The 21,326-nt window shown below is 41.0% G+C and overlaps 2 protein-coding genes across 2 annotated transcripts; both read left to right on the forward strand.

The window, feature by feature from the left end:
* Window positions 1-420: 420 nt before the first annotated feature.
* LOC311492669 (ubiquitin-conjugating enzyme E2 L3) lies at window positions 421-7,563 on the forward strand. Its single transcript, XM_084551008.1, has 4 exons — window positions 421-484; window positions 3,724-3,819; window positions 3,896-4,082; window positions 5,953-7,563. The coding sequence occupies exons 1-4, from the start codon at window positions 458-460 to the stop codon at window positions 6,105-6,107; spliced, it is 465 nt and encodes a 154-aa protein (XP_084407134.1). The 5' UTR covers window positions 421-457; the 3' UTR covers window positions 6,108-7,563.
* A 7,415-nt stretch (window positions 7,564-14,978) lies between these two features.
* Window positions 14,979-18,133, forward strand: LOC311492527 (alpha-(1,3)-fucosyltransferase 7-like). Its single transcript, XM_084550817.1, has 2 exons — window positions 14,979-15,027; window positions 15,943-18,133. The coding sequence occupies exon 2, from the start codon at window positions 15,982-15,984 to the stop codon at window positions 17,008-17,010; it is 1,029 nt and encodes a 342-aa protein (XP_084406943.1). The 5' UTR covers window positions 14,979-15,027; window positions 15,943-15,981; the 3' UTR covers window positions 17,011-18,133.
* Window positions 18,134-21,326: the final 3,193 nt, after the last annotated feature.

Below are 21,326 nucleotides of genomic sequence, written 5' to 3' on the forward strand. Positions count from 1 at the left end.
GTCTCAGCTGGATAGATAGATAGATATTTAATGTTTTTATTATGTTTTATGCACCTGTTTCTAAAATTGCTATTTTTGAGTCTTCGTTAAGTACTTTCTACTGCTGACTTGAAAAGTGCTATATAAATAAAGATTATTATTATTACTATTACTTGAACTACTTACTTGGATTAGAAAATTTAATATAGCTAATAATTAAAAACATGTCAAATACAATTTTTACATCGATCTGAAGAAGCAGCCAGAAAATTAGCCTTCTTAACACTGTTAACCTTTTGTAAAATAGGTCAACTTTCTTTTTTTTTGTGATGGGGGTTTTCTGTCGCAGAAAGTTGTGGGATTTCCTTGGTTTTGATTGAACAGATATAAGAGGCTGAGCTGATCCTTTAGTAACAGGACGAGGACCAGACTCATACTCGCCGCGCTGTGTATTCTGGGAACACACAGTAATTTCAAGATGGCGGCGAGCAGGAGGCTGGCCAAGGTAAATCTTCCGATCCCCTTATTTTCAGATCATTTGTAATCAGTGAGTGCGCATTAGTGATTCGTGGCCTCGTTGGTTCTTTGTCTTTGGCTTATTTAAGATAATATCGGTGTGTGAAGTCACAATTAGTACCCGTATTTAGCTGTAGATTTAATAAAAACGAGAGGTCACTACTGCCCAGCTAGCCTACCAAATATTAACGTTAGGCAGCAAAGCACCGGTAAATTAGGCCACGGGGTCTAGAAGCAGTATTCAAAAACAATCATTGAGCTCATGTTTAGTTTTTTAGCGGGTGGAGGACGTCGGGCAGACGTGTTTTGTGTGATCGATGGAGTGCGTGCGCTGTGGCCGGCGTAACACCGTGTGCTAATTTCCACGGCATAAGGCGTCTTGCTAACCTGCTAACTTTGCTATCTCATACTTGCGTTTCTGCTAGCTAGCTAGCAGCTAAACCCCGTTAGCCCGGTTTTGGAGTTCGTCATTAGCGAATGGGCGAGGAATGAACTTGAGTAAATCCACAGTTTACACATGTTTTTTGTTACAGAGACAGAAAGTCCCTTTCGTTTTCTTACGCGGCAGTAGCACGTTGTACGTGTTGTGCGTGAACCTGTGTTAAATTTATTTATCGCAACGCTGTTTGGTTCTCTTACAGCCATCTGCTATCTTTGCCCAACTAAATTGATATTACGTTGAATCTACTAAATACGCTAACTAACGAGTTTACCGTGGTTTAATAGTAGTGCCGTTAATGGTGGCGAGCGTCGACGAGACAAAAGTGAAACCACAGAGAACGAAACTCAGTGGCGGTAGCCACTTATTCAATCACTCGACGGAGTTGAGCTAAACTGGGAAACTAAAAGTGATTTTTTTTTTAAATAAACGCATATACGCTCATAAGTACACAAGATATATGATTTCTTTACCCCTATGATGGCATAATGGTGTCGAAAGCTCAGTCGGTGTTTGCACGATTAAAGAAAAAAAGAAGTCAACCCAATTCATATTTCCATTGATAGACACTGTTTTTGTTAGTATATAAACGTATTATGTGTTCTTGGCTCCCATTTTCACTGGTTGTATGGAATAGTCACGAGTTGCCATTGACGAAACAAGGAAGCTTTTCGGCTATATGAAAGTAAAAGTCATGAGCAATGTCATTGCTGTTGGCCCATAAAGACAGGCGTGGTACTTATTAACCAGACCTGTTATAGAACAACATTTTACACTTTAAAATATTTTGCTGTTACACTGTATTGAATTAAAAACTACAGTGTTTCTGTTATCAGCCTAGCCCACTGACTAAAATGTCAAAATAATAGGAGCATGTGTTGGTACAACACAATACAGTTCAGTAGTACCTACAAACCAAAACCTCCAAAATGAAAACACGGTTGAATCAAAACCTTTCTGTTATTTTAGACACATTTTGTAAACCCTACGCTTTAAGCAGATAGGATTACATGCAGGAGTATTTTATTAGAATGCATTTTTTTTTTTTTTTTTAAACTACTGTTCCTAATGAACTGGCAAGTGATTTTGAAGAAGCAACATGTCTCCAGAGTATTCCAACACAGGATTAAAAAACATACTACCCTGCATTTTATGTGTGGCAGTTTTTGTGCTCATAACATGGAATATGCCAAAGTCAGTGACAGTCTGCATATGAGCAAGTTTAAACATGACAGCACACCAACAATGGTATCAGTGTAAAACACTGAGCCTTGGGTTAAGTATTGCCTTGGATAGCAGCATCTTTTCACAGACCAACGTGTCTCAGGGTTAACATCTAGAAACCAAACTTATTACAAAACATGGGACAACAGGATCTACAAGACTCAGCTCAGCAGTCAGTGGCTGAATATCAGTCTTACACATTTTAACTAGGTCAATGGTTACATAATTGCTAGATCTCAATTAGTCAAGCTTAACTTGATCATTTTGCAGAATGGTTAGAAATATTTCCCTTAGAACTGCAATGACTTGTTGATGTCATCAATGACATAAATATTTTGATTTACATAGAATACATCAGCGTGTCACACTGTTAACTACAAAATCCCTTATCCAAATGTGAAAAGTAAGGAAATTCATTAAACAGAGACCCAGACACTTGAGATTATTACAGTTGTTAATACTGTTAACCTGCAGAGGGCAGTAACGCAAACAGTCCCTCAAAACTGAAAGAACCCTTGAGAAGTGGTTGCACACTTACTAAAAGATTGAAATCTTTAGTGTTCCCTAAATCTTTAGCATCACTGCATGAAGGTTCTGGGTTCTAACCTGTCGGCCACTGCTGTCTTTTTATGTGGAGTTTCTATGTCCTCCCTGTATCTGCTGTGTTTCCTCTCACATAGACGTGCAATCACATCATTCAGGTGGGCTTTATGCGGTAATGGACAGCAGAATGACATAGTCATACACATTACCTGAACGTTGTGTAGTTGAATTTGGTTACAACAAAATGGCTTCCGTCTGGGAACCGCAATGTTTAAAGTCCACTATCCTGACTGTAAAAAAAAAAATAAATTTAAAGAGAAATACCTTCAAAGGACAAAAGGCATTTAACGAGAACGCCTAAGTCACTTATTTCACATACTTTGTTGCTCTGATTAGTTGATGGACTGTCCAAAAGCATGCACAGGTATTTTTTCTCTAAAAGATAATGCATATACATAATGAAATCCTAATGGAGTGGTACCAGACTTAAGAGTTGAGTCTGACTACACCAGCCTAATAAAACTGATTTGTGCTCGTTGTCATTCTTCCATCAACCTATGTGTACATTTTATTGAGTTTGTAACTCAGACTCTTATTAAAAGAATGAGTGAAGAATACTTAACTTGGGTTGACAACAACTTGACAAAAATAAAAAGTTTAAATGTCAAAAACCAAAACAGACATCGGCCCAAACATCTGAAATTCAGTCTGAAATATTTGTCCAGTTTGTTTTAAATGCAACCAGACTGAATGTGGTGAGTATAATAAAAGTTATGCAAGAGCACTAGCGGTTGTCCTGACCCCCAGACAAGCACATGCAACAAGGCAGACAAGTATAACAATTATTATTCACTAACTGTCCATTTACTGTGTGTACAGAATGACAAAAAGAGACAAAAAAGGACAGCATTGACACTACCAAAAGAAGGAAGAAGCCAGGACAATAAAAACTTCCTTCCAGAAAATGGCCATCCTGCATTTATGTTTTTAACGTTATATCAATTGTATGCTTTTCCTTTCAGGAACTCGAAGAGATTCGCATGTCTGGAATGAAAAACTTCAGAAACATTCAAGTTGAGGAATCAAATCTATTGTCATGGCAAGGGCTCATTGTTCCTGTAAGTGGCCGTTCCTGTTTGACTGCTTTGACATCTGCCACGTTTATTTTACTAACTTCCTTCACTCACTTTTCAGGACAACCCTCCTTATGACAAAGGTGCGTTCAGGATCGAAATCATTTTCCCCACCGAGTATCCTTTCAAGCCTCCCAAGATCACATTCAAGACCAAGATCTATCACCCAAACATTGACGAGAAGGGCCAGGTGTGCTTGCCTGTGATCAGTGCAGAGAACTGGAAGCCTGCCACCAAAACTGACCAAGGTGGGTTGTGCAAGTGATACAGAGTGGCTCCTTGAAGCAAACTGATGCTACGGGATCCCTTTCTGTGTTCAGTCCCATCATATTATGTCCATGTGTCTGCAGAGAGCAGAAACTTGGATGGAAGTGTTCGATAAAAGTGCTAATACAAGTTGTAGTACTCAAATAAAGCACTGTCGGTATCATGGGCTGAACATTTTTTAGAACAACAGTAAATTTGTTAAATGTGTAGGATGTACATGTAACCTAAATAAGTACAATATGAATGAAATAATCTAAATTGGAGATTATTATTAAAAAATAAAACAAGTCAGTACTACATTTCAGTACATGGTACACAGTCTTATAAAACAGTACCACACACTTTCTCATTCAATGTTTTTTCTTTTTTAGATCATAGGTTAATACTGAAGACATCTAAACTATGAAGCAACACATATGGGATGAAGTAGCAAACAAAAAAAAAGTGTTAAGCAACCCAGAATATGTTTATACTTTGATGATATATTTGCACATTCTTTGCATTATCTCAGTCAACCTCATGAGGTGGTCACTAAACAGGTGTGTCAGAAGTGAGTTTTTGCAGTTCCGTGCCTCCCTGTGGTGTGTTCACACCACAAGCAACAAAAGCTACAGCCCAGTCAGTGTTGTCAGCGTTGCCAGCCTCAGAAACCTCAAATGAACTGCACCTCAGATTAGTATAAATACTTGAGAGTTCAAGTAGTCGTATGTCAACATTAGCTGTTCAGAGGAAACCGCAGCCGTTTGACCATGAAGGCCTGGTTCACTCAGAGAAGCCACTGCTGAGGAAGAACATGAAGAAGAGAGTAGCGTGGGCCAAGAGAGACACAAGGAATGGGCATTAGACAATCTGGACTTTTTGGTTACACCTGCCATGTATTTGTGGAAAAAGATTGTGTACAAGAATGTGCAAAGCTGTCATCATAGAATTTAAAATATAGAACATATTCTGGTTTGTTTCACACTGTTTTGTGTACTACATAATTCCATATGTGTTCTTTCATAGTTTTGATGTCTTCAATATTAGTCTACGATGTAGAAAACAATAAAAATAAAGAAAACGTTGAATGAGATGTGTGTAAACTGTCTGCAACATGCCGCTTTTGTCCCCACACGGATCTCATGCTGTACGCCAGTGTTAACAGACTGGTTACCTTCTGACTTGCATGTCTTTGAGGTTATAAATGAATTATTGTTGTGAGCGTGATATGCAGGAAGTTCTGCAGCAAGGTCAAAGTCATATCCGCACAAAACTAATAGCTGTGAGAGCTATAAAACTCAGGAGGGCTTATCACATACATCAGATAGCTCGACCACTAGCCTGTGCCAAATTGGTAAAAATAACCAGGAGTTGTTAAAAAGCCACGACACCTGAATACCTTATCTAATCTGTGAAAACTCAGCAAAGGTGTTGTAAATCCATATAGCAGACCACGAACAAAGGAAGCGTCAAAGATCCTGTGGGTTTCATTATGCGTTATAAGCTATGTTGAGCAAGTATACAGTCACATTTGGATAATAAATTTAGCAAAATGAAGTGAAGCAAAGAAAATGTACTTAAGGGTGCGGCAGTCATTATCTGCTGACATCTAAATAGTCTGATCGGGCTACCTCTGCAATTGCAACAGCCGATCGTGCAAGAATCGTGAGATCATTTCCTGGGGCTCGCCCAAAAATAGCCTCCAACCCCAGAAACGTGGTCTGCTTTATGACATCCTGGTTTCTGGACCAGAGCAGTAGAACACGGTGGCCCGGGGCCCCCAGAGAAAGTACCACCAACAGGCTCCTTGCATGCTATGTATAATGGAGAATCCAATCTCACTAGATTTCTTGGTTTGTGTGTGTCTTGCAGTAATTCAGTCCCTCATTGCGCTGGTGAACGACCCCCAGCCGGAGCACCCCCTGAGGGCAGACCTAGCAGAAGAATACTCAAAGGACCGTAAAAAATTCTTGAAGAACGCGGAAGAGTTTACAAAGAAACACGGCGAGAAGCGGCCAATGGACTGATCACTTGACGAGCGCGTAGCCTCACTCTGTCTTTTTCCTCCCCCTCCTCTCCTCTTGTCTCACCTGCCTGACCAAATACTGATCTTTTTTTCCCCTCCTCCCCCTTCCCGCTCCCCCACCCCCACACCTTGCCATCTATCTTGCTCACCCCCCATTCCCTCAACACCACTCTTCCTCCATGTTGCCCCTGGAGCCGCCCAGTTGAAGCCAGGCGGCGGCCGCCTCAACCCTGCTCCCCGTTCGGGACTCTCTGTGGATCAGACAGCTTCCTCTCCCTCCTCTTCCTCTGCCATAAATCTCCAGACCATTTCTAACTTTCTACTCTTTCTTAAAGTTAAAAATGGAATAAAGAAATGCTAAGGGAACACGACGTTCAGATGAAGAGTTAGATAGAAAAACTCAGAATATTGTGGTAATTTTCTGTTGGCTTATCCTCTATTCAAACAGCTCTGGTTTTAAATAGATCTCAGACATAATTTCTTGAAGTGTTTTATTTATTTATATTTTCTTTTGAAGAGCAGCATAACCCGCTGATTTGCTCTTTTTTTTTTTTTTTTTTTTTTTTGTGATTTGCCCCGTTAAACTTTTAAGCTGAAATGTAAGGTGATAGGAAGTGTGCTGACTGTAATGTTCCCCTCACTCACTTTGTGGAGCAGTGCTTCTCACATCTCCTTCCCCGAGTTTGTGTCCCGCAACACAGAAACAAACAATGGCATGCTGAACGCAAATTGAATTCTTTTCTGAATAGGTGACAGAGGATGCTTCATTGTCAAAGTTAGAACATTTGGTCTCAAACACGTCAACCCTCCTGTTATTATTAGCATACCCTCAAAGACAAATTAGTGCACTATCCCCACATTTTTGTTCCTTTGATGATTTTTTTTTTTTTTGCAACACAGATCCACTTGCACTCTCAAACCACGCTGTTAAAGCTTTTCACTGCTTAACAAATGGCTAATGTGATTTTCTTTTCCTGAATAATCATTTGCTTTTTTTCCACTTTAAATTGTTTTGATTTGGCACTTGAGATATAAAATCGTGGGAAAGTGGGAACGAATGTGTTTGATTTATTATTTGAATCTTCCATGCATGCCCCTCCAACCCCCATAACCGCTGCCGTCGGGCACCACGGCCACATCACAAACATAGCCATCTACCAAACACAGAGACGTACCACAGCTGCACTCAGCTGGATGGGTCCCAAATTATCAGGAGAGGGGGAAAGAGAAACTGGACAGAGATGCACTCGGCTTCAGTGAATATCGGCTCCTAGAGACGGTCCTAGAATGAAGCGCCTCCAAGGTAGCTGGGAGAGAGGGCTGGCTGGCTGTCCGGGGATGTGGCAGGACATGGAAAGGGACTGCAGTGGCCAAGAAAAACCACCATGTAACACCTATTTGATGTGGTCCCAATATTGTTTCATAATAAAGATGGCTAACCATTTGGCCTCACTGTCTGCCTGGTGATGAAGTGGGTGTTTTCGCATGTTTGTTTTGTCGTGACCGCACAGAGGAACGATTAATTCAACCCTGGTCTATAAAAATCTAAAACTTGCTGAAACAAGGGCAAGTTGGTCTTGTAAAAGACTGGTGGAGAGTTGGAGTTTAAATAGGAACATCTATATGTGGTGCCAATCTGAAAATTGCGTGACTAGAGTCTGTTAACCAGATTCTCACATGGGATGGAGGAAACTGGTTTGATCATGTTTTCCTTCTCCAGTGAATTTTACTCATATGACCCATTACTGACCTGAGACTCCAGTGTTAAGGTCTGAACGGGGTGAAACGTTTTGGGGACAGATGTTTAGACTTGATGCCAGATTATATCTCGGCCCATGTCCCGTGTCCAAAGAGGGGTTGTCCAATTTGACATATGACTGTCCTTGCTCCTCTTTCAAACCATGAGCTACACTATGGCCTGGACACCTGGGATAGGCTTCAGCCCCCCATGACCCTCAAGAGTATAATCTTTAGTAGATGACCGATGGGTGTATTTTGAGTAACCTTTGTCAGGAACAGTTTTTCCTTAAAGGTTCCGGGTTTGAATCCATGGGTCAACTGGGGCCTTTCTGTGTGGAGTTTGGATGTTCCCCTTGTGTCTGCGTGGGTTCTCTCCGTGTACTCCAGCTTCCTCCCACCATCCAAAGACATGCTGGTTAGGTTCATTGGTGATTCTAAATTGGCCGTAGGTGTGAATGTGAGTGTGAATGGTTGTCTGTCTCTCTGTGTTAGCCCTGATAGACTGGAGACCTGTCCAGGGTTTACCTCGCCTCTCGCCCGATGACAGCTGGGATAGGCTCCAGCCCCGCCACGACCCTCCGGAGGACAAGCAGTTACAGAAGATGAATAAATCAATGAGTTTTTCCTTGTCTGCAAAGGTTCTCAGTCATCCAGGTCATAGCATATCCTAAAAAAACATGCTGAAACAACATAGACTTGGAGAAAGTCTCAGTTTGTCCATAGTTTGGCAAAAGTCGTCGCACAGTCTGTGATTAGAGCTTTAAACGTTTCAATCCGTTCGCTGCTCAAAAATAGTTGATTATTGAAAAAGCTAGTGGACATTGAAGAATGTTCTCGTCTCAGTAGTCGGCATCAATATGGAATTAGCCTGTTTACTATAGATTACATGGACAGTATAGGACATGGTGACAAATCCAAATCAAAACCACATTATTTTGAGATTGTACTGATTTAATATAAAAGTTACAAAAGTAAAGGTGCAGATATGGTGCAGATATGTAGGTTAATGTGAACTAAGAGTACAGAAGCTTTCCTTCAGTGTACTTCAAAAGGCATCAGTTTGTTGGCTTTTTGGACATACAGCAGGTAAAATAAGTATTGAACACCACCATTTTTCTCAGTAAATATATTTCTAAAGGTGCTACTGACATGAAATTTTCACCAGATGTCGGCAACAACCCATGCAACCCACACATGCACAGAAATCAAACCTTAGATGTCCATAAATTAAGTGGAATGACACAGGGTCAAAAAGTATTGAACATATGAACAAAAAGGCACGGAGAGCTCAGACACCAGCTGAAATCTATCAGTAAATAGAAAGCAATCCTGCCCCTGGTCAGTGCAGATTAATATCAGCTGGTTCAGGTCCAACTGACGGCCAATAAAAAGGTGTCTCATTGGCAACGTGTCAACATCTTATGATGTTCTCTTTCAAGACCTTTGCAACCTTATTGTTGCGAAACACACTGATGGCATTGTTACTGAAGGATTTCTAAACTTCTAAATGTTCCAGTGAGCACTGTTGGGGCCATAATCCGGAAGTGGAAACACATCATTTCACCATAAACCGGCCACAACCAGGTGCTCCTCGCAAGATTTCTGATAGAGGAGTTAAAAGAATGATCAGAAGAGTTATCCAAGAGCCAAGAGCTTCAGAAAGACCTGGAATTAACAGGTTCATTTGTTTCAAAGAAAACAATAAGTAATGCACTCAACAGCCGTGGCCTGTATGCACGCTCACCACGCACGACTCCATTGGTGAAGAAAAAAAACACGTTGAAGCTCGTTTAAAGTTTGCTGCACAACATTTAGTCAAGTCTGTGAAATACTGGGAGGGTATAGTCTGGTCAGAAGAGACCAAACCTGAACTCTTTGGATGCCATAATACACATCATGTTTGGAGGTCAAATGGCACTGTACATCACCCCAAAAACACTATACCAACAGTGAAGTTTGGAGGTGGGAACATCGCGGTGTGGGGCTGTTTTTAAGCATACGGCACTGGCAAACTTCATATAATGGAAGGAAGGATGAATGGAAAAATGTACTGAGACAAAAATCTGCCATCTACCAGGATGATGAAGATGAAACGAGGGTGGACATTTCAGCAAGACAATGATCCCAAAGACACAGCCATGGAAACTCTCACTTGGTTTCAGAGAAAGTAAATAAAGCTGCTAGAATGGCCCTGGCCCAGCCAATCACCTGAGCAATGCATGCAACTATAGTTTGGCCATATGGGAGGCGTCTTGAAGCTGTTATCACCAACAAAGGCTTTTGCAGAAAGTATTAAATAAATTTAAGTAAGTGTGTTCAATACATTTAACTTAATTTATGAACATCTAAGGTTTGATTTCTTTGCATGTGTGGGTTGCATGGGTTGTTTTTCACTGACATCTGGTGAAAATTTCACGTCACCTTTAGAAATATATTTACTTCATGTGTTTAGTGTTATGGGGCGGCTGTGGCTCAGTAGGTAGAGCGGGTTGTCCACGAACCAGAGGGTTAGCGGTTTGATCCCCGGAATGTGCCGCATGCCGAAGTGTCCTTGAGCAAGACACTGAACCCCCAGTTGCTCCCAGTGCGTGGCACTGGTGTGTGAATGTGTGTGTGCTTGTGTAGATGTGTCTGTGACTGTAAAGCGCTTTGAGTACCAATAGGTAGAAAAGCGCTATATATAAGCAAGGCCATTTACCATAATTGAGTAATCAGAAGGAAAAAGTAAGTAAACCCTTGGCCATAAGAAGCTCCTGTAGTATTTTAGCAAAAAAAAAAATAAAATAAAAAAACATTGTCAGTGTTTCTGTCTCAGACATTGGCCTCCCATGAAGTGTTTTTGATTGGTTTAATTTTCATTTTACTTCATGTACTGCCCATTTTAAACACATTTTCAAATCTGGGCTTTGTCTACCCTTCCATAACCATAAGTTTCTTCTTTTCATCTGTTTGCAAGAGTGCTCGGCTCTAAGAAGATGACTTGAAGATTCCAAGCTGTGATGATGCTGGGGTCTTAGCATCAGTCACTTTCTTGGCGGGTTCGCTTTAGTTTTTATCCCCTTTTACTGATTTACCCATTCACTCCGGGGGCTGAAGCCATGCAGTTCCATGGTTAGGAAGTCTTTGGCGTTGAGAGGTTGCTCAAGACACTTTAGCACCATAGTTCATAGTTGTGTCCCTGCAAGCTGCCCATTCCTCGAGGCCTCGGAGCCCCAAACCCTGAAGTTTCAACTTTGGTAGTAATACCACCAGTTACCACTAGATGTAGCCAGTATCAGTTCAGCAGCTTGGGATGCAAAGACACCTGCTTGAGTGTTAATGCAATATAAACTCGTTCCATTCATCACATTACATTTAGGGGCAGCAGATCCAGAATAAAGAGCAGTGGCAAAGTGGTTGATAATATGCAATGAATTCATTTCAACAAGAATTACAACTAACTCGAATTAAATGACATGAAATTCTGCTCTTCTCTCTTACAATCAAACAAATGAAACAGAAATAATCCGCTTGTGCATTTCTTTTAAGAGCTAAACTAAACTAAATGTTTCTGGTAACTGCTGATCAGTCGTCTACAGTGGCTTGAAGGATTTATATTCCATTCCTCAGCACACAACTGCAGTTCTGAGATGTGGATTGGTTTTCGCACATGACAGATGTCCTGGCATTTATCTTTTAGAATTCTATTGTTTAATTCAGTATTCATTGATCCATTGATACTTTGGTCTTATCTAGCTATAAAACATTTCCCTGTAGTCTTCTGGTTTGTCCACAATGAGTTTGACTCTACAGAGGATAGATATTTAACAGATGGGCTGCCATTTCTCACTTCAGTGACAGCATTACACTATTACAGTTCTTTTCAATTGCTAACAAGCGCTTACCCATGCTTCAGTTACTTTTTCTAAACTCTTAACACAAACTCACACCTACAAAACACAACTGGCCAAATGGATAATTTTCTTCTCAAAAACACATTTTGTTAAATATATACTAACTCTTCATTTCAAAACAGAACACATCTTTCTCTGCACACACCAACTTTATACCAAAACACTGGAAATCTGACTCAAAATGAAATTATTCAGTAACTAACACTTGTTTTCACTTCACAAAGTACATGCAGTCAATCAAAGTACACCAGGTTTCAAAATACTGGCTATTGTTGACATTACAAAAACTGCATAGATGTTTATGTTTCAGTTTTACAGGTATTTGCATGCAAAACATGCAATCTACCGTTTTTTACACTAAATTTCTTGGTTGGGAACTGTATGTCCACATGTAATGTTCACATTCAGAAGCATTCCAGTAAAAAGCAAATCATTTTTTTTTCCTTTACTGTTTACTACAGGAGGTACAGTAGAAATACTGTTTACTGCTTTACACACATTTTGCAATTCGAAATGGCACTTTTTAAGGTTAACTGAACGCGGTTCTCTGCATAAGACACAACAATCTGACATAAAGTCACATGTTTGCGATTTCAAAACACTGCCATTTAAAATGACGCACTACATGAGCTCATTGGCCACTATATGTGCCACCTGGCCAAACAGGTGTTATGTAATTGTTAACACTTCAATCAGGAAGTAAGCAATAAAAGACCACAGGTGAGCATCTTTTTTTCTTTTACAACAACGATGGAAGACATTGCTGAGACAGGAAGAGGAAGAGGGAGGGTGAGAGTGCAATGTTGACGGGGTGTTGTGGCCATACCTAATTGTCTAATTATTTTGCTTTCCTCTTTATTTTTTTTTTTAATTTTTTCTGCAATTGTATTTTTCAGCTTACTGTTTTGTGAGCACATTTTAGTTCACTCCAATATAAATATATCTGCTGTGCATATGTTGCACTGACTTGTTTGGTGAAAAATAAAAAAATAAATATTTCAATAGCACGTGTGTGTATCTGCAAATATTTCTGTGCATGTGAACAATCTGAAGAATTCTCTACAGTTTGAACTATGTTAGCATTATGGCAAAGCATACTAAAGATGAGAGTGCTTTTCATTATGCCCAACAGTGTGTAGTTGGTTAGACAAAAATCTGTAATACGAATGAAGTGTGTGCCATCTGGTGCAAAAGATTGATTTTGGTTGAAGTGCTTCATTTTGCGGGATATATGAGGTATTTTGTAGTTTGGGTGAGTGGTTTGGTGAATTGTGTTAGTATTTTGATAAAACCAGCCTAGTTTGCAAAATTGTGTTTAAGCAATTGGAAAAAACTGTAAGAAAATGTAAGCATTGTGGAAATGTGTTCACTGACTGCATATTGTGTGAATGGTATGGCCACAAAAGGCCGATGCTGTGCTAATTGTGTTTAGAGTTTTGAAAATGTGACAACTGGTTGGACCAACGCTTGTTAGCGACTGAAAAAAACTGTTAACGGAAAGTGAAGTGATGCCTGGTAATAACCTACGTTCAGTACCATACTCACGCATGTAATATCAACACCATTATGACAGAATACTAAACTCTTTTTGGAAGTATTAGTAAGCCATGAACAATATATCATATTACTCCTCTGGGAGTCACTGCCAGCGCTGCCTCCTGTCACCCTGTAGTGTGAACTGATGCATTTTAGTCTTTGTGGATATGAGTCAAGTTAGAATGGGAGGTAGAGCTTTCAGCTATCAGGCTCCTCTCCTGTAGAACCAGCTCCCAATTTGGGTTCAGGAGGCAGACACCCTCTCTACTTTTAAGGTCAGGCTTAAGACCTTCCTTTTTGATCAAGCTTATAGTTAGGGCTGGACTGAACCATCCCTTAGTTATGCTGCTGGCAGCTATAGTGTTCTACTATTGTAAAGCATGTTATTAGCTGTGTGTCACTCTCTCCATCTCTCTTCCTCCTCCATCTTCTTGTGTGCTCCATGCTACTCATCTGTGGTCCTGGCCCTCACCAAGCTGCCCACTGTTCATGGCTTACAGTTGTCCACTCCTACCTGAATGTATCATTCTCCAGCCTGTTTTATGATTCCTCTTACATTCAGAAATCGTAGAAGCCAGGTCACCTGTAAAAGAGCTGCTAATGTCACTGACAGTTTAATGTCCCTGTGCTCTTGTTCATATAACAGTAACTCTCTGAGTACACTGTATACCCACTAAACCTTTCTCCAGTGAATATTCTGAATGCTAGCTCCATCCAGTCCTGTCTGCACCATGTTTAAATGATGCACGTACGTTTTATTCAGATATTCCTCCTGCTCTTTTCTCCTCCTCTTCTCTCTCTCTCTAACTGGTAGCAGGTAAGCCCCCCTTTATGAGCTGGGTTCTGCCTCTTCCTGTTAAAAGTCCTGGGTTCTGTGGAGAGTCTTGGGACAATTTGAATGGCTATTTGAATGGCTAATGATGGTATATAAATAAAAGCAAACTGAACTGAATTCATCATAAATTGTACCAGGAGGAATGTTCATCCAACTTTTGGCTCTTTCTACACTGTCTTAATATTAGTAAGCTCAGAAACTCATGAAACAAATCTTAAAAGTGTGAGTCAACGTAGCGCAGAATGCTAATTCAGCAGGGACAGTGTGGGAGTCGGAGCCACAGATTTTGCATCGCAAAACCAAACCTGCGCGGGGAGGCTGAGGGCGAAACTCCTCGTTGAGACAGTTAGAATGCGGTCGGTGCCTACAGAAGCCACATAACCTCGGGCCCCTTGCCTCTGCAGAGCTGCAAGAACAGGAAGAGGAAGACCAGCTTGTGGTTGATCAATCTAAAATCAACAGTGGTAACATCTCTGCCTTGCCACAGGTGGCTGTGCATATTCAAACAGAACATGAGCAGTTTTGCAGGTAATGAGAATGGGTGGCAGGTGTTTGGGTGTGGTGGCGGGTGGGGGGTTTATCACCTCTAACGGCTATCCACATCAATATGAGAATTAAAAAAAATGAACAAAAACAAATCCGCACTCAATGTATCAGCTGATTATTAACTGAATAATAATTATATTCATTCAGATTTCTCATTGAATGCTCATTTATAATTGTAATATAATGATACTGCTACTTCTCATTTCTGCTGACCACTGGTTGTGTTTTAAGCCAACCGTCACTCTGTGGGAAGTTCTGCGCGTGAATGAAGTGTCAAGTAAGAGATGAGTCAAAAAAATTGCATGGGCAGGATTTCCTATATGAGATGCGCAGGGGGACAGGCAGCAGACTGTTTGATGCCTTTATCACAGGTAAGTGGCAACTTTTCTGCCAACCTTACTTTTATTTCATTGGGCTGGTTTAGAAATTCATAGTTCAGGGAATGCCGCTGCAGATGTTGCTGAAAACGGTGTCGAAGTCTGGTCTTACTAGTAATCCATCTAGAATTTTCATTTTGAATCTTATCTGTGCTCTGCTCTGAAGCCAGTTTGCCGCTGTGTTGTACCCAGCTAGCAGGGTGTGTCTCAAGAGAAAACTTCTGCTGTGCCAGTTTCATTTTACAATACGCCTCATCATCAACCCACACAATGCTAGAATATCACAAGGTCAGAAACAAATTTATTACTGGTAACGACAAACAGTTTCACTTGAAACTAATGATCGAAGACCCCTTAGTCCGAATCAATCTCGATAGGCCACCAGTTTGAATTATTTGATGGTTTGCAAAATTGTATTTAAAAAAAAAAAAAAAAAAAAAAAAAGGCTGAAACCTTAAACATTTTTTGAGCAGTTACAGCATAACTGTGCAACATTCATGACGAAATCCTAAAGAGAACAGGCATGAAGCAGAATGTTGAACAGGAAGACAGTGAAAGAGTGAGAGGGGCAGCAGCATGGATTTCTGCAAATGCTCTGACAGAGTTTTTCTGATTTCTAATCGACTTAAGGGCTGTTTATGGACAACATATTCTCAAAAATCATATTAGAACAAAATGACCATTGCAGAACCATAGTTCAGCTTTAAATAATTTGTGATAAAGAATGTTAGCCAGCTGACAAATGTAGTCAGGACTCTTATCTGATTTGAGTGCAAATACAATGGAACGTAGTCTGCAGCAGATGTGTTTGATGTTGACACAGTGCCTTCTGCAGTTCCTGCTCTGAGGACAACATGTGAAAAAATGTCTCTGATCTACCCTTCCTTCCTTTCTAATGTTCCATGCCAGTGATCTGTGCCCTTTTAACCTGGAATACACCCAGCTACCATGACAACACTTGGATCCAGAGCCCTCCTTCTTCTCCTACTCGTTAGCTCCCTCTTACCCCTGTTTTACTACAACTTGTTGGAGCAGAAGCAGAGTGTGCAACAGCATCATCCTCAGAGAACCGTCACCATCCTGCTGTGGCACTGGCCATTCGGCCGCCCCTACAGTCTCGACGGCGACAAATGCCTCAAGATGTACAACATCAGCCGCTGTGTCCTCACTGACAACACCTCTGCCTTCTCTGACGCTGACGTGGTTGTGTTCCACCACCAGGAGCTGAGCAGGGGTCTGTCATCCCTGCCCCTGCACCTGCATCGCCCGGCCTCCCAGCGGTGGGTGTGGCTGTCCTTGGAGCCTCCTGTCAACAACGCAAACCTCACACAGCTCAACGGCCTCTTCAACTGGACAATGAGCTACAGGAAGGATGCAGACATATCCATCCCTTATGGGAAGACACTGGTAGGAGGTGATGAGCGTGCCGTCCAGGTTCCCTCAACTCGCTCCTGCCTCGTCAGCTGGGTGGTCAGCAAATACAAGCCTCAGCAGACTCGGGCGGCTATTTACCAAAGTCTAAAGAAGCACATCCGCATAGAGGTTTATGGCCAGTGGAAAAAGAAACCTCTGCTAAACAAGAAGCTGTTGCCCATCATCTCAAACTGTATGTTTTACCTGTCTTTCGAGAACTCAGAGGCGAAGGACTACATCAGCGAGAAGTTCTGGAGGAACGCTTTACAAGCAGGTGCCATACCAGTGGTTCTTGGCCCCAGCAGGGCCACCTACGAAGCTGTGGCTCCCCCTCATTCCTTTATTCACGTTGCTGATTTCAAGAGCACAGCCGATCTGGCTGCCCATCTGAAATATGTGGCTGTAAACAAGACGGTCTACGAAGAATATTTCCAGTGGCACCGCACCCACAGAATCAAAACCTACACTGACTGGAGAGAAAGGTTGTGTCAGATCTGCATCAAGTATCCCAGCTTACCCGCTAGGAAGGTCTACCAGGACCTGGACAGTTGGGTCAACAACTAATGATTTGATCTTGTCATGCTTACAGGTGGTTGGCGCATTTTGATTGAGACAGCTGATTTTTGGGTTACCGCATGCAAATGAACAAGTTTGACTTAAGATTAAATGCACCAGCTTTTAGAAAACTGGGAGGAACGGCACCACAAAACACATCTTCAGTGGTCGGCTGGGTATGCGCTTGGTATGAAAATGCGGAAGTGGTAATGTATGTGTAACCATAAATAAGTTGTACCAGCTGTTGCAACCACATGGGAAGTCACTTTTCACAACAGGCTGCTGTTAAATGTCAAGGTTGTGTGTCATACATTTCCAAAATACAAGCTGAAACAAGGGACACTGGACCTGTAGAATTTCTTGAAGACATTTCATCCAAGTAGCTCCTTCAGTTCTAAAAGACTGGGGAGTTGGGGTGTTGAATAAGAACATCTGTAGGTGTTGCAGATGCTACAGATGTTCCTATTTAAACCCCGTCTCCCCACCAGTCTGTAAGAACTGAAGAAGCTACTTGGATGAAACGTCTTCAAGGAAGTCCAGTGTCCCTTGTTTCAGCTAGTTTTTATTGAAAATACCATGACCTGGATGACTGAGAACCTAGACAGACAACAGAAGAGTTGTAAAGCAAACTGGTTATTCTGAAGCATACTCAGTGTAGACACGCTCTGCATCTCTGCATCAAAGTACGACACAGAGGTCACGTCCATGTTGTGACAAAGTGACCTAAATTTTTAGATTATCAGTCCTGAGAAGATTTACTGTGCACTGGGAGGACTTAGACTCATGATCTTAATACCTAGAATTGGTTGTCTAACTTAGCCCTGTATTGTATGAATTATTACTTGCTGACAATGTTTTAATGTGTTTTTATTACTTAGATGATAGATAGATAGATAGATAGATAGATAGATAGATAGATAGATAGATAGATAGATAGATAGATAGATAGATAGATAGATAGATTGATTGATTGATTGATAGATTGATAGATAGATAGACACACTTCTCTTCCTGACTATGGTGTTGTGTAGAGGGTGGTGGACATTGTTCATGATGGACCGGAGTTTGTTCAATGTCCTTGCATCTGCCACCGATGTCAATGACTCCAGCTCGGCCCCTGCCATGTTATACATGTTTATACAGTCAAATGAATATCATTTTACTTTATTTTGTACTATTTGAAACTTGTCTGAAATATAAATAAAATGAATATTGTGATGAATCCTTGTAGACAAAGTCTATGTAATTTAATTACACTCCATTAGGTTGAATGCACGCAGTAAACATCCATACTCACACATAGTTTCCATTTGACATCTATATAAAAATATAATTAATTATAATTGGTTTAAATTATAATTTCAATATAACATTTCTTTGAAGGAATTGTTCCCAAAGTTCTTAGAGACCTGACCTCAGACCATGACCTGCACAGTGTCCATAGAAGAGGAAGAGGCAAAGAGAATTTCATGGATATGTAATGTCATGAAATATTTGTAGATTCAGATTAAGATTTTCATAATAAAACTGTAAAAACATAGAAAACATTGTAAAACTGAGACACAGTAATTGTTAATGTACAGGGCAACACTAAGCAATAGAGGGTTAAAGATCTGTGACAACTTTGAAGACCTGGTAAGAAAAGTAGCACTTCCATCTACTTCACATGATGATAAAACCTCTAACTGAATGAATAAATACTTCTGTTTTCCTTTTTTTTTTCAAATTATTACAAAATGCGTTGTTACAGATAAAAGTATCAGCATAACAAGTTTATATAACTGACTTCTGCTTGGTTCCTTTGTTTTAATGACCCCAACCCCTGAGCTGCATGGACTGCAGCAGGGACTTCAAACCTGATAACTCATGTTGTCCCAGTAAAAGAGCTACTGGATGTCAGGAATGTTTGTCTTTGTTAGTGTCCATCAATGTGCACGGACCCTGGAGGAAGGTCCACGACGGTCAGCACTCCTTGGTCTTCTACTTTGACATGTGTTTGGGATCATCCTCCTCCTCCACTTAGATGAAACCAGAGGGTGGAGCACGTCTCTGAAGAACGAAGTTCACTTTCACCTGGATTGGCCAATCGGGAAGGTTCTCTGGAATTAGTGCCATCACTATCACTCCTCATTTGGACCTGAGCTGTAGTAAGTTCTGTGTGTATGTGTGTGTGTGTGTGTGTGGGTGTGTGTGTGTGTGTATGTATATATATAAACATTTTTCTGTCTTTCTTCTTGTGGTATTCATCCGTGCAGTTAGTCAAGTCGTGGACAAACTGATAAAGAGGGCCAGCTGCATCCTGGGCTGTCCTCTGGACTCAGTGAAGCAGGTAGGTGAGAGGAGGATGTTGGACAAACTGTAAAACATCCTGAACAACTCCTCTGACCCCACTGTATGCGGCTGCTGGGACCTCAGGTAGCTTCTTCATCCAGAGACTGCTGCACCCACAGGGGAAGAAGAAGCTCTAAGAGCAGCTGGACTCTTCAACATCAGCATTTCTCTATATATCAGGAAAAAATTTCTTTTTAGTGATTTTGATAATTTCTCAAGTGCAGCACACATATCTCTGGTATTTTTCCACTCGAGTGCAATGGAGATGAACAGAGCTGAGTAACTAATATAAGCAAAGTATTTGCATTAAAACTGTGCTGTCAGCAGTTTTATCTGGAACTAATGTAAAAAGAATCAGTGTGTGCTGTGGAGTTTCCAAATCTTTTGAGTGAATCTGACCTTTAAAATCTAATAAAATCTTTCCCCACAGCTCTGAATTATGCGATTAGATGTCATTTCTTGGAAAAAAAAAAAAAAAACCCAGAGAACAAACCACGATTCATTTCAGATTATATAAATATTTATTACCTTCATTTCAGCTCTGGTATATCCACATGCATGCTAAACACGGTGGTAAAGAAGTTCTCCTTAGTATACAGAACTTATCACTTGTAATCGAAAAACAGTCCATATCAAAGGCAGCTAGCCTCGGTAGCAACTTGTTCTAGAGTTCTTTTCTGAGACTAATCTGTCCTCAGAGAAAGAACGACCAAAAGAAAACAACCAGCTTTTAATTTAGCTCTCAGGTGGTTAAGGGAAAGCAGAGCTACATAACATAAAAAAAAAAAAAAGGCAAACAACATGAGAACCCTCCAACTGATAAACAGTCCGTCGTTTTGTTCCACAAGCTCGGCAACTTTGAATAAAACAGGCTTTACAACATAATTAAAGAGCTCCAGTGTTAATACTCCCTGGTAGGGGCTGTAGATATTTTTACTTTTTACATATTGACATGTTCGTGTATGTGTGCAGGTCAAGTAGAGTTTAGGAGTGCTGAGACGTTGGGAGCAGGCAAAAGAGAGGAACCACAGAGAGTGGCTTTCCTGAGAGACGACAGCGAGAGGCCACAGCTACATCCGGGGTTACTGCCCCACATCTGTCTAACCCTGGATCTGAGAAGACCTCCTGGGCGTGTGGTGAAATCTATGCGACGGGGCGATATACAGCATACAGAAAGGTAGTTGTGCACATCCAGCCCTAAACAGCCTATATACTGTAGACTAGGCGAGAAGAATAGCTTCAGTAAAAGAACATCCATCAGGGATTCACAGCAGGTAACAATCTGTACATAATATCATCCATAAACCCTGGGAGCCGCCTACAAGAGTACAACCTGAGACTGGAGTCTCTGGCCAGTAATGAATTGTTAAGAGTCCCTTTCATTGGAGAAAGAAAACTGATTCCTCCAATCATAAGTAATCTGGTCATTAACAGCCCCTAGCCATGAGATTTATAGGTGGGAAACACGGACAGATGTTCCCATTAAAACCCCAACTCCCTAGCCTGCAAGTCAGACCAACTTCCCCACCTACAAACATAGTTTGTTCCACTGGGAACTGATCTGCTGGGCCAATCAAAGCATTTGTGCGGGCTTTATGAGTTGAATTTGTTTAAAACTAAATGTCTCTGATTGGTTGTAGGACTATCCAATTGATGCGGAGGTATTTTGACATGGCGGTCCACTGACAGTTGTTGATCGGTGCATTCTTTATATCCCATTATGTGGACTGTATACACTCAGTTGGAGGCTTATTGGGGACACCAAGCTAAAGCTAATGCAGGCTAATACACGTGTCCCTATACAGAGCCTAGCTTGATGACAAAAGACTGGTGATTTTTGGAGGGAGCAGAGGTTGTTCCTCTTGTTCCACCCACATCACTGAAATCAACAGAACACATCTGTGTATGATGCAGTTTTAAAAGCTCAACAAAAACTGAGCGTTCGTGAAAGAAGGTTTTAGACTGCTTTAGTCTTAGATGGGTGTAACTCATCC

This window comes from Chelon labrosus (assembly GCF_963514085.1).
Source record: "Chelon labrosus genome assembly, chromosome: 9".
In the NCBI taxonomy this organism is placed as follows: Eukaryota; Metazoa; Chordata; class Actinopteri; order Mugiliformes; family Mugilidae; genus Chelon; species Chelon labrosus.

Coding starts and splice junctions, on each gene's coding strand:
- LOC311492669 (XM_084551008.1), top strand. CDS start 458: ATGGCGGCGAGCAGGAGGCTGGCCAAG. Junction 3,820..3,895: donor GGCAAGGGCTCATTGTTCCT/GTAAGTGGCCGT, acceptor CTCACTTTTCAG/GACAACCCTCCTTATGACAA. Junction 4,083..5,952: donor TGCCACCAAAACTGACCAAG/GTGGGTTGTGCA, acceptor TGTGTCTTGCAG/TAATTCAGTCCCTCATTGCG.
- LOC311492527 (XM_084550817.1), top strand. CDS start 15,982: ATGACAACACTTGGATCCAGAGCCCTCCTTCTTCTCCTACTCGTTAGC.